A 13,308-nucleotide genomic window follows, 5' to 3' on the forward strand; every position below is an offset into this window, starting at 1 on the left:
GTGTCAGAAGCTACATAATTCCAGCATGTCCTCCTCAGGAAATCGTTGAGTCATGAAGTGCTAGATCTTAAAAGGACCTCAGAGGTCAGTGATGCCTGCCTTGCTAAACTCTCAGGGTACTTGTGAGACTCAGATGACATATGTTATGAATATCTCACTGACATAAATGTGAAATTATAATGTTATCTTGTTACTACTAGAAGCCTGGTGCACGAAAATCGTGCACTGGGGGTGGGGGAGGGGCGGGTGTCCCTCAGCCCAGCCTGTACCCTCTCCAATCTGGGACTGCTGGCTCCCAACTGCTCGCCTGCCTGATTGCCCCTAACCACTCTCCTGCCAGCCTGATCGACACCTAACTGCCCTCCCTTGCCGGCCAGATTGTCCCCAACTGCCCTCCCTTGCTGGCCCAATCGCCCCCAACTGCCCTCCCCTGCCGGCCCGATCGCCCACACTGCCTTCCCCTGCCGGCCTGATTTCACCCCCATCTGCCTTCCCCTGCTGGCCCGGTTGCTCCTAACTGTCCTCCCCTGCAGGCCCGGTCATCCCCAACTGCCCTCCCCTGCAGGCCTGGTTGCCCCCAACTGCCCTCCCCTGCTGGCCTGGTTGTCCCTAACTGCCCTCCCCTGCCAGCCTGGTCCCCCACAATTGCCTTCCCCTGCCGGCCTGGTTGCCCCTAACTCGCCTCCTCTGTTGGCCTGGTCGCCCCTAACTGCCCTCCCCTGCCGGCCCGGTCGCCCCTAACTGCCCTCCCCTGTTGGCCATTTTGTGGCGGCCATCTTTTGACCACATGGGGGTGGCCATCTTGTGTGAAGATGTGATGGTTAATTTGCATATTACCTTTTTTATTATATAGGATTTGACAAATGAGGGAACTGAGGCCAGAGAAATAAGTGGTTTGCCTAAGGTTAGTGAGAGTTGCAATTAAGAACCAAGACATGAATCAGGGCAGGGAACCACATATATTTTTATCACTACTTTCTGCTCAGTATAGTGCCTGGCATGGTTATTACTTAGTAAATATTAGTTGAATAAATGAATGAGAGAGTGAACCTGGGATTTACTCACTGTTATGTGTTTGTTAGCCATTCCCCCTTAGAAAATGACTAGATTTGATGGAGTTTGGTGGGTATTTAAGACTTGTCCCCCCCCCGCCGAAACCGGTTTGGCTCGGTGGATAGAGCGTCGGCCTGCGGACTGAAAGGTCCCAGGTTCGATTCCGGTCAAGGGCATGTACCTGGGTTGCGGGCATATCCCCAGTAGGAGATGTGCAGGAGGCAGCTGATCGATGTTTCTCTCTCATCGATGTTTCTGGCTCTCTATCTCTCTCCCTTCCTCTCTGTAAAAAATCAATAAAATATATTTAAAAAAAAAAAAAGACTTGTCCCCCTAAAAAATAACAAAAAAACCTTCCACTGTATAAATCTTATGGTTGTAACTTAAGAAAAAGGTAACAGAAAAGAAATTATGAATTTTGTCCATTAAACTGTATATCACCTGAGTTAGTTTTACTGTAAGCTGAGTGTGTTTGATGGACTACCTTTACCAAAAATTAATCTTTGTTAATACTTAATGTTTTGCCTCAAATGTTGACCACATTTTGGGTAAAGAAATACAGGAAATAAGCCTGACAGGTGTGGCTCAGTGGTTGAGCATCGACCCTTGAACCAGGAGGTCACGGTTCGATTTTCTGTCAGGGCACATGCCCGGGGTTTGGGCTCGATCCCCAGTGTAGGGCATGCAGGAGGCAGCCTATTGATGATTCCCTCTCATCGTTGATGTTTCTATCTCTCTCTCCTTCTCCCTTCCTTTCTCTCTAAAATCAATAAAAACGTATTAAGAAAAAAGAAATACTGGAAATCTAACTTTGATCTTTTTTTATGCTTCCCTGTTGTCTCTATGTGAAATGACCTCTTTGATCTGCTTTCTTGCATTTAAATTTTCATATTGGACTTGTGGCAGTAGCATTTCAAGGTACTAAAGCAGTATTCACGCAGAAGCATGACAAGGAGGTGCTGTTGATATTCACGTCTATGGTAGCAAATTGGATCTGCTTAAAATTAAAAGACAAATTCCAAAATATTTTAATGAGAAGGAACAAGTAGTGAGGATTGCCTAATTGTCTCTGCTTATTCAGGTCACTGAATAATCCAATGGAAATACTGTTCTTTTTCTTTAAGGATAAAGCCTGCCTGGTTACCATGGATACACACACACACACACACACACACACACACACACACACATATATCTGAGTTCCATGTGATGTTGGGCTTTGGATGCTTCAGAGAACTGCCTTTCAAACTGTTCATTGTGAGCACTTCCACCCACACACTTGATTATGCAATGGCAGGATTTGTGCTTACTTACCTACAACTAGTGAGCTTTTTATTTTTTCTAGTGGGAAGATGGAGTCAGCCCATTTCAAATGACTGTCTCCCTTGACAAAGGCTGCTGGAAAGAATTATGAAGACAGAGATCAAGGAAAATTTCCTTAGGAAGGAGATTTTAATTTGTGAGGGATTTTATTCTTTCTCTTCTATTTTGTTCTTTTTGTTGTTAATCCTCACCCGGGGATATTTTTCTGTTGATTTGTAGAGAGAGTGAAAAGGAGGGGAAGAGAAAGAAACATTGATGTGAGAGAGACACATCGATTGGTTGCCTCCCCATGTGCCCTCACCAGGATCAGGGCTGGGGATCAAGCAGCAACTGGTATGTGCCCTTGACTGGAATTGTACCTGGGACTCTTCAATCAGCAGGCTGATGCTCTATTCATTAAGCCAAACTGGATAGGGCTATTTTTATTCTTTTTCCTCCTAATTCATTTCCTTTCTATAGGGGTCCTAAATATTATAACCTTGTTTTTAGGTTTTGGTTCTTAATTATAGTGGTGTTCAGTAGCCCAGTTATATTTAAAGGTATATCACTCAAAGCCAACAGTTTAGCTGTAACATTTGTTCTCAGCTCAGACTTGACATTTGACAACTCAGCCTTGGCATGAGAGGACTTTCTGGTAAAGTAAAAATACATATACTTTTATATTTCTACATATTATATAAGACTAGAGGCCCAGTGTACGAATTCATGCATGGGTGGGGTCCGGCTGCCCCACCCCTATGGGGGCAGATCAGGGCTGGGCTGGCGGGGGGTGGGGAGGGGCTGCAGGAGGTCAGCTGGCTCCGCCCCAATGGAAGGGCTTATCAGGGCAGGGCTGGCAGGGGGGCTGTGGGAGGTTGGCCAGTCATCCCGCTTCTGATTGGGGTAGGGGATGCCTATCAGGGACCAGGCCAGCCAGGGGGAGGGGCCACGGGAGGTTGGGGGGGGGCAGTTGGGGCCCTGATTGGGCTGGTTGGCCGCTGCAGTGCATGTCATAGCAACCGGCCGTTCCAGTTGTTCTGGCGTTCCAGTCGCTTGGCTTTTATATATATAGACTAGAGGCCCGGTGCACAAATTCGTGCACATTGAAAGGAAATTAATTAGAAGGTGGCCAGCAGGGCAGGACTGGGCGAGATGGGCCGGACACACCCTGGAGCCAACCTCCCGCAGTCTCTCCCCAGCCAGTTGCACCTGGGGTGGTGCCGAGGCTCAAAGGGTGTCTGTGGGGTGAGTGGGGTTCCACTGGCAGGTGGGGTTCCTTGGCCTGGCCTGCGGGGATCAGGCCAAAACCGGCAGTCCGACATCTCCCGAGGGGTCCTGGAGTGTGAGAGGGCACTCTGCAAAGTTGCTGTTGCTCCGCAGCTTCTGCATTGAGTGTCTGCCCCCTGGTGGTGAGTGCTCATCATACCTACCAGTTGGTCGGCGGTCGCTTAGCCTTTTATATATATAGATAATTTTCCAGTTATTGCTGTGAGTGGATGGGGAAAAAGGCCCACCTACCAGTTAGATGTATTGGACAAAAGAATTATTATGGACTCTGAGCTTCAAAATAGGCTGTAGTAGTTTGAAATGACAGTTTCAGGTCATTTATTGGTAGCATGAATTAAGACCTTTTAGTATTTCAACATAAAAATATATTTGTCTTTTTAAAAAATATGTATTTCCATTGACTTCAGAGAGGAAGGGAGAGGGAGATAGAAACATCAGTGATGAGAGAGAATCATTGATTGGCCGCCTCCTGCTTGCCTCCCCCTGGGGATTGAGCCCATAAACCAGGCATGTACCCTTGACTGGAATCGAACCTGGGACCCTTCAGTTCACAGGCTGACACTCTTTCCACTAAGTCAAACCAGCTAGGGCTATATTTGTCTTTTATTAGTTTTTGGGAGCTGAACTGTGGGGAAACAGCCAAGGGTGGGGCATGCTAATTTCTTCTCATGAGGCTTTTTGCTGTGCTTGTTCTGTATTATGGATCGATACTATGCAAATATTTCCCATTGTTAATAAACATTCTATGCATATATCATAATAACTCCAGAGGGATCCAGTATGGTATGAATACATATTATGAATAATATCCTGGGACTAAAGAGAAACACTACAGTACAGAAGATTGGGATCTTAAGCCAGCCAAAGGAACACTTCACTTTTTCATTTTTATTTTATTTTATTTTTTTATTACTCTGTTATCTCGTTTTTTTTTTTTGTTTTGTTCCTGTTTTTGTGTGTTGCCTTATCTTCTATTTCTTTTCACATTATTTTTCCATCACTCTATTTTATTTTATTTTTATTTGCTATTTTTATAACATTTTTGAAATCAAATTTTTTATAAATTTACTTTTTTTCTCTCGTGCTCTTTCCTCTTATCCATCCATCCCCTTTCTACTTCCTCTATACTGAACTGAGATCCTCCCCCTATTCATCCAACTTTTAACCTTATCTTCTATATATAAGCTCAGCATCTACAGATTCTGCCCTCATCCTCTTTGCTGGGGGTTTGGTGTTTGTATTTTTTAATTTTTATTTCCATTTTTATTATTACTATTTTTTGTTTGTTTGTTTATGTATTGGTTCTGTGGTGTTTTCCCCATATATATATAATCTCCTTTTCTTCCTTCTTCTTTTTTCTCCTATCTTTTTCACTCTCTTCGATATCACTTATGCTCTCTTTTCTCGCCCCAATCCTCTTTTCTCAGGTGGTCCCTGATAATAGGGTTATTATTGTCGGGAGTGCATTCGTGCTTTGGTCCCTTTGTGTTGTGTCTTGTCGAGGTGAATTTTATCCTGTCTGGCCAGGTGCTAGAGAGTGAGCCTCATAACCAGATACCTGGAGAGGAAACTCCATCCACAAATGGGTCAATCACACTCCAGACCCAAGTATAGAGGCAGGAAGAAGGCGGCAGTGAGGGAGAGAGCGTGAGTCAGTGAGGGACCAAAAGAGGAGTGTGTGGTCATGTGGGATGTGTGTGTTTGTATGTGAGTGAGGCACAGATAGATCCTGCAGGGCCTTCAGGGTCAGGTTAAACGGGCTCGCCTAACTAGGCATCCTCTGCTACTGTGTAAGCCAGGGGTGGGCAAACTTTTTGACTCGAAGGCCACAATGGGTTCTTAAACTGGACTCAGAAGAAGGAGCTGCGGCCGTGTTTCCCGACGTTGCCATGTTAACACTGCTGCTGGTGAAGGAGTGGAGGGGAGAGCAAGAGAACCCTCCACTCTTTCGGCTCCGCGGGCCGGATAGAACAGCCGAACGGGCCGGATTTGGCCCTCAGGCCGTAGTTTGCCCACGGCTGGTGTAAGCAGTTCCAGGAGGCCGGCACCTCCTCAGAAGCCTAGTGTTTTTAAGGGGAGAGCTCCTGTAACTGGGAACCAGGCCTCACCCTCACCCAGGGTGCCCTCAGATAACACCTGGGACTCTATAGACACCCCTGCCAGGGACCTGCTACCTCAGCTGGGGTCCCACGGTCAACGAATCTCCAGCCACCCTGGGCACAGGCTCCTTTGAGTTCTGAAGCATGCTCCCCCCTGATCGGCCCAACGCCTTAACCGGGGCACTGCAACCATGCAAGTAGCAGACACGTGAGCAGCCCACTCCAGTCCAAGGAGCAGCAGCCCCATGAGCAGCCTGCCCCAGACCTAAGAGCAGAAGCCTCATGTGGCCTGCCCCAGTCCAAGGAGCAGCAGCTGTCAGCTGTGAGAGCGGCCCGCTCCCTCATTCGAGGAGCAGCAACCACGTGAGCAGCCTACCCCGTCTGAGGAGCAGCAGCCACAAGAGCAACCTGCCCACGATTGAGGACCGGCAGCCGCACCCAGCCCACCCCCATCCGAGGAGCAGCAGCGGTGTGAACAGCCCATACCCATACGTGGAAGAGCATCGCTTCGAGCAGCCCACTCCCATTCAAGGAGCATTAGCCACCTGAGCAGCCCCCCTCAGTCCGAGGAGCAGCAGCCACACGAGCAGACCACCCACATCTGAGGAGCGGCAGCCCTGCGTAGACCACACTGGTCCAAGAAGCAGCAGACACACGCAGCCTGTACCTGTCTGACGAGCAGCACCTGGGTAAGCGGCCTGCCCTCATCCAAGGAGCAGCAGACACACATGCAGCTCGCTCCCGCCTGAAGAGAAGCAGCTACGCAAGCAGCCCATCCCCCATCCGAGAAGTAGCAGCCATGCGAGCAGACAGCCCCTGTACAAGGTGCAGCAGCTGCATGCACGTGCAGCTCAATCCGGCCCAAGGAGCAGCAGCCGCCCGAGCAGCTCGCCCCTGCCTGAGGTCATCTGAGAAGCGGCAACCCTGCGCAGCCCACACTGGTCCAAGGAGCAGCAGCCAAACTCAGTCTGCACCTGCCCAACGAGCAGCAGCTGGGTAAGCATCCCTCCCCCATCTGAGGAACAGCAGTCACACGTGCAGCTCACCCCCACCCCCCATCTGAGGAGCAACAGCTGCGCGAGCAGCCTGCACCAGTAGGAGGAGCAGTAGCCCTGTAAGCAACCTGCCCCTGTCCAAAGAGCGCCAGCCTTGCGAGCAGCCTGCCCCATCTGAGGAACAACAGCAGCGTGCAGCCAGACCTGATCCAAGGAGCAGCAGCCACGTGAGCAGTCCGAGCCCATCCGAGGAGCAGAAGCCATGTGAACAGCCCGCTCCTGTCCAAGGAGCAGCAGCCGTGCTCACCCCACCCGACCTGAAGAGCAGCAGCCTCGTGATCAGCCCACCCCTGTCCAAGGAACAGCAGCTGTGCGAGCAGCCTCACCTACCAACCAGAGGAGACACCACTGCTGTGAACAGCACCCAGTAGAGGAGCCGCTGCCAACTGAGAAGCAACCACTACTGTGACCACTTGAGCAACTGCAGCCCGAGGAACCACTGCCACCCAAGAAGCAGCCCTTGCACAACGCGACATGTAGATTAGTGGGTGAGACCAAAAATGGGTAGACAAAGAAACCCCCAAAGGAAAGAAAACGAGGAATTGCCAGAAAAGCGGCTAAGTGAAACAGAGGCATGCAATATGTCAGAAAAAGAATTCAGAATGAGGGTCCTAGAGTGCATAAACCGGTTGGAGGAAAAAATCAACAACATATGTAAGAATCAAGAAGAAATGGATGAAAAAAATCAATAACTTATGTAAGAATCAAGAAGAAATAAAGCCGAAACTGGTTTGGCTCAGTGGATAGAGCGTCAGCCTGCGTACTGAAAGGTCCCAGATTCGATTCCGGTCAAGGGCATGTACCTGGGTTGTGGGCACATCCCCAGTAGGAGATGTGTAGGAGGCAGCTGATCGATGTTTCTCTCTCATCGATGTTTCTAACTCTCTATCTCTCTCCCTTCCTCTCTGTAAAAAAATCAATAAAATTTTTTTTTTTTTTTAAAAAGAAGAAATAAAGAGTGATATAGCTGCAATAAAAAACACCATGGAAAGTTTCAAAAGTAGGCTAGGAGAAGCAGAGGACCGAATTAGCGAATTAGAAGACAGGGAAGCAAAACACACCCAAACTGAACTGCAATTGGAGAAAAAAATTAAAAGACAGGAGGAGAGCTTAAGGGAGCTATGGGACAACATGAAACAAAGCAACATACGAATAATAGGGGTGCCAGAACAACAGGAAGAGGGACGAGGATTGGAAAACCTATTTGAAGAAATAATGTCAGAAAACTTCCCTGGGGAAGAAAAAAGTCACACAAGCACAGAGAGTCCCAAGCAAGGTGAACCTGAAAAGACCCACACCAAGACACATCATAATTACCATGGCAAATGTTCAGGACAAAGAGAGAATCTTAAAGGCTGCAAGAGAGAGATAGAAAGTTACATACAAGGGATCTCCCATTAGATTAGCAAATGATTTCTTAACAGAAACACATCAGGCCAGAAAAGAATGGATGGAAATTTACAAAGTGATGCAAAGCAAGGGGTTGAATCCAAGAATACTCTATCCAGCAAGGCTATCATTCAAAATTGAAGGGGAAATAAGAAGTTTCACAGACTAAAAAAGGCTAAGGGAGTTTATCACCATCAAGCCAACAATGCAAGAAATGCTAAAGGGACTGGTGTAAAAAGAAGAAATAAAAAGCTAAGAAAGAAAACAGGCACAAAAATATAAATGGCTACAAACAAGTACCTTTCAATAATAACTTTAAATGTAAATGGACTAAATGCTCCAATCAAAACACATCGAGTGGCTGAATGGATAAAAAAAATGACCCATACCTTTGCTGTCTACAAAAGACCCACCTCAGAAGAAGGGACTCACACAGACTGAAAGTGAAGGGATGGAAAATATCCTTCAGGCAAATGGAAATGAAAAAAAAAGCTGGGGTAGCAATACTTATATCGGACAAAATCAACCTCAATGTAAAGGCCATAACAAGAGATAAAGAAGGCCACTTCATAATACTAAAGGGAATTAAAATACCAACGGCATATTTCACAGATCTAGAACGAACTCTCCAAAAATTCATCTGGAATAAAAAAAGGCTCCGAATAGCTGCAGCGATCCTGAGAAAGAAGAACAAAATAGGGGGGATCTCAACACCTGATACCAAGCTGTATTACAAAGCCACTGTTCTCAAAACTGCTTGGTACTGGCACAAGAACAGACATATAGATCGATGGAATAGAATAGAGAACCCAGAAATCAACCCGAACCAATATGCTCAATTAATATTTGATAAAGGAGACAAGAAAATACAATGGAGTCAAGACAGTCTCTTCAATAAATGGTGTTGGGAAAATTGGACCGATACATGCACAAAAATGAAACTATACCACCAACTTACACCATACACAAAATGGATAAAGGACTTAAATGTAAGACAGGAAACCATAAAAATACTAGAGGAATCCAAAGGCAACAAAATCTCAGACATATGCCGAAGCAATTTCTTCATTGATACTGCTCCTAGGGAACTAAAGAGAAAATAAACAAATGGGACTACATCAAAATAAAAAGCTTCTGCACAGCAAAAGAAACCATCAACAAAACAACAAGAAAGCCCACTGCGTGGGAAAACATATTTGCCAATGTCATATCTGATAAGGGTCTAATCTCCAAAATTTATAGGGAACTCATACAACTTAACAAAATGAAGATGAACAATCCACTCAAAAAATGGGCAAAGGACCTAAATAGACACTTTTCAAAAGAGGACATTCAGAAAGCCAAGAGACATATGAAAACATGCTCCAAGTCACTAATCATCTGAGAGATGCAAATCAAAACAACAATGAGGTATCATCTCACACCTGTCAGAATGGCTATCATCAACAAATCAACAAACGACAAGTGCTGGAGAGGATGTGGAGAAAAAGGAACCCTTGTGCACTGCTGGTGGGAATGCAGACTGGTGCAGCCACTATGGAAGACAATCTGGAGTTTCCTGAAAAAGCTAAAAATGGAACTCCCATTTGACCCTGTGATCCCACTTCTAGGAATATATCCCAAGAAACCAGAAACACCAATCTGAAAGGATATATGCACCCATATGTTCATAGCAGCACAATTCACCATAGCTAAGATCTGGAAACAGCCTAAGTGCCCATCAGTAGATGAATGGATTAGAAAACTGTGGTACATCTACATGATGGAATACTATGCTGCTGTAAAAAAGAAGGAACTCTTACCATTTGCAACAGCATGGATGGAACTGGAGAGCATTATGCTAAGTGAAATAAGCCAGCCAATGAAGGAAAAATACCACATGATCTCATTCATGGATAATAAAGACCATTATAAACTTATGAACAAAAATAGATACAGAGGCAGAGTTGCCTCAAACAGACTGTCAAACTGCAGTGGGAAGGCCAGGGAGGGTAAGGGGGCAGAAGGCGGGTGGTAAGAGATCAACCGAAGGACTTATATGCATGCATATAAGCATAACCAATGGACATAAGACACTGGGGGGTAGGGGAGGCCAGGGGATTGTCAAGGGCGGGGGTGAAAAGGAGACATATGTAATACCCTTTGTAATACTTCAAGCAATAAAAAACAAACAAAAAAAACCCTGTAGTATATCTACACAATGGAATACTATGCTGTTGTAAAAAAGAAGGAATTCTTACCATTTGCAACAGCATGGATGGAACTGGAGAGCATTATGCTAAGTGAAATAAGCCAGTCAATGAAGGAAAAATACCACATGATCTCATTCATGGATAATAAAGACCATTATAAACTTATGAACAAAAATAGATACAGAGGCAGAGTTGCCTCAAACAGACTGTCAAACTGCAGTGGGAAGGCCAGGGAGGGTAAGGGGGCAGAAGGCGGGTGGTAAGAGATCAACTGAAGGACTTATATGCATGCATATAAGCATAACCAATGGACATAAGACACTGGGGGGTAGGGGAGGCCAGGGGATTGTCAAGGGCGGGGGTGAAAAGGAGACATATGTAATACCCTTTGTAATACTTCAAGCAATAAAAAACAAACAAAAAAAACCCTGTAGTATATCTACACAATGGAATACTATGCTGTTGTAAAAAAGAAGGAATTCTTACCATTTGCAACAGCATGGATGGAACTGGAGAGCATTATGCTAAGTGAAATAAGCCAGTCAATGAAAGAAAAATACCACATGATCTCACTCATTCATGGATAATAAAGACCATTATAAACTTATGAACCAAAATAGATACAGAGGCAGAGTAGCATCGAACAGACTGTCAAACTACAGCGGGAAGGCTGGGGAGGATTGGGGGGCGGGGGAGGGGGTAAGAGATCAGCTGAAGGACTTGTATGCATGCATATAAGCATAACCAATGGACACAAGCCACTGGGGGGTAGGGGAGGCCGGGGGAATGTCAAAGGGGGCGGGGAAAGGAGACATATGTAATACTCTTTGTAATACTTTAAGCAATAAAAATAAATAAATAAATAAATGTGATCAGCTATGCAAAAGAGTATGGAAATAAAGCTGCAAAGGGACAATTTGAAAAAAAATAATAATATCCCAAACTCAGTTGAGTCTTCATGGATGGAAATACAGCAGGAAGCTATAGATTCTCTAGCTTATCTGGGCCATTATCAGCCTCCTTTTGCTTATGTATTATGTCTTAGTGTAAAAGCACTTAACAAAATGTCTAAGTCTAATTTAAAGTCCTAGAAACTTGGGGAATCTACATAAGATTGTTCAGTGCGGGTCAGCCCTGGTCTGGTTCTTCACTGGTCATTGGGACTGTGGCTTAGAGAATGGGAGCTATGGAGGGGTTAGTTTCTTTGGGAAACAGCAAGCACTTGGGTATATAAAAGTCAGTTCCCAGGCTGTCTCAAATAATAATGTCATCCTGTTTTCTGGTATTTCCTTTTAGGCTCCCTTTCACTGGGGGTAAGGGACTAAGGAGTATCATTTGAATGTAGTTCTGCCTTCTGTCTTGGGTATTTCTAGCCTAAGAGCTTATTCTCAAAATTGAGCAAGATTTCTCCTTATTAGGAAAGAATTGTCATTTATTTTAAGCAGGAAGACTCATCAAAGCATAACTCATTTATATTCAGTACAGATCTTTCCCTTTAGGTACAAATCAAAGTGCCTTTAAGAAGGACCCTGAATCTTTTTGGGTTATTTGGAGTTAGAAGTGGAATCAAAATACCCTTTTTAGCACTGGAAATATTGGGGGAAATACTTTGAAAAGTATATGATTGTCTAACCACTTTGCTGTATAACTGAAATTAATACAAAATAATATTGAATGTAAAATGTAACTGAAAAAAAATACCCTTCTTAGGATGTTGGGATAAAAGCACTGTTCCTGGAGACTGGCCCTCCTAGATAGGAGAGAAGGGCATTGGGTTTAATCTTGGAAGGACTCCAAGGGCCTAGGAAGGTAAAGGTTTTATGATAAGCATTTGGTCTCTCTGTTGCAGAAAAAGCTTATTTAGTGATTTCCTTGTCTGCTGGCAAATTGGCTACGGAGGTAGAAGTGTTAAGTAATATAGGCTAACTGCATTTCTTTGTTCTATTGCAGTTATAAGTTCTGTGGAACTCCCACTGGATGCAGATGTACAGACCAGTAATCTACTGATAACCTTCTTAAAATATAGCTCGATTGTCATGCAGGACACCAAAGGTAAGGAAGACATGCTGCTTTGGGAGCTCAGGAAGCAGGAGTTGTGGCAGAATTCTTAGCTAGAATCAAGGAGCAGCATTAATACTTCGAAGCTTCCACAGATGAACTATTGGGGCCTCCTGTGCAGGGTGATGGTCCTGATTACTGGAAAACAGTGATTTCTCACTGCCAGATGGCAGTTAGGTGGTGTTAGGAAAACCTGCAGCTGGAGGGGGAGTGCTACAAAATAGAACAGAAAAAAAATGGTCTCTACAAAAACTAGCAAGTCTTCTTAGCAGATTTTGGTAAGTAGATGCAAACTCTTGTGTGGGAAGTGGGGGGATTAGCATACTTTAGGGAATTCCCTTTTGAGGACAAGAATTGAAAGCACCAGCTTGTGGTGAGAATTAGAGGACTGTTGCACAGAGTACAGTAGGAAGAGGTGAGATTCAGAGGGACTATGTTCCTTAACACTTAAAATAAAAGTGTCAGTACCCATCCAGAAATGCAGAATGGAAAGTGGGAGAAAAATGGGTGATGGGAAAGTTTGAGTTTATTCTGTTTGGGTTCCTGTTCTTTCTGTTATGGTTTTTCTATGATCTTTTAATTGGTGGTAGGGTAGTAGAATCTTTGGGCTAGGGGTGAAAAAGGATTGGGAGGAAACTGGCAAATTCCATTCAATATATATCTCAGTTTTGTGTTTTTTTTAACTCAGTTTTTTTCTTCATACTAGATATATCTGTGTTCACAATTTTTATTTATTTCTATTATTTTTTATTGTGCTAAAATATACATAACATAAAACCTACCACTTAAAACTGTACAATTCACTGGCATTAAGTACATTTACATTATTGTGCAGCCATCACCACTATCTCCTGAACAATTTTCATCTTGCAA

At 44.7% G+C, this 13,308-nt stretch overlaps 1 protein-coding gene across 6 annotated transcripts in view; it reads left to right on the forward strand.

Annotated features, from left to right (window-relative positions):
• The window catches only part of ARMH3 (armadillo like helical domain containing 3), a 158,424-nt gene that overhangs the window by 35,410 nt on the left and 109,706 nt on the right, over window positions 1–13,308 (forward strand). For all 6 annotated transcript variants that reach the window (XM_036336210.1, XM_036336211.1, XM_036336213.1 and 3 more), the window contains one exon: window positions 12,328–12,429. In XM_036336210.1, coding sequence (XP_036192103.1) covers window positions 12,328–12,429 — 102 coding nt within the window. The remainder of the gene's footprint in view (window positions 1–12,327; window positions 12,430–13,308) is intronic.

The sequence above is a fragment of the Myotis myotis genome, unplaced genomic scaffold, assembly GCF_014108235.1.
Source record: "Myotis myotis isolate mMyoMyo1 unplaced genomic scaffold, mMyoMyo1.p scaffold_m19_p_15, whole genome shotgun sequence".
Taxonomy (NCBI): domain Eukaryota; kingdom Metazoa; phylum Chordata; class Mammalia; order Chiroptera; family Vespertilionidae; genus Myotis; species Myotis myotis.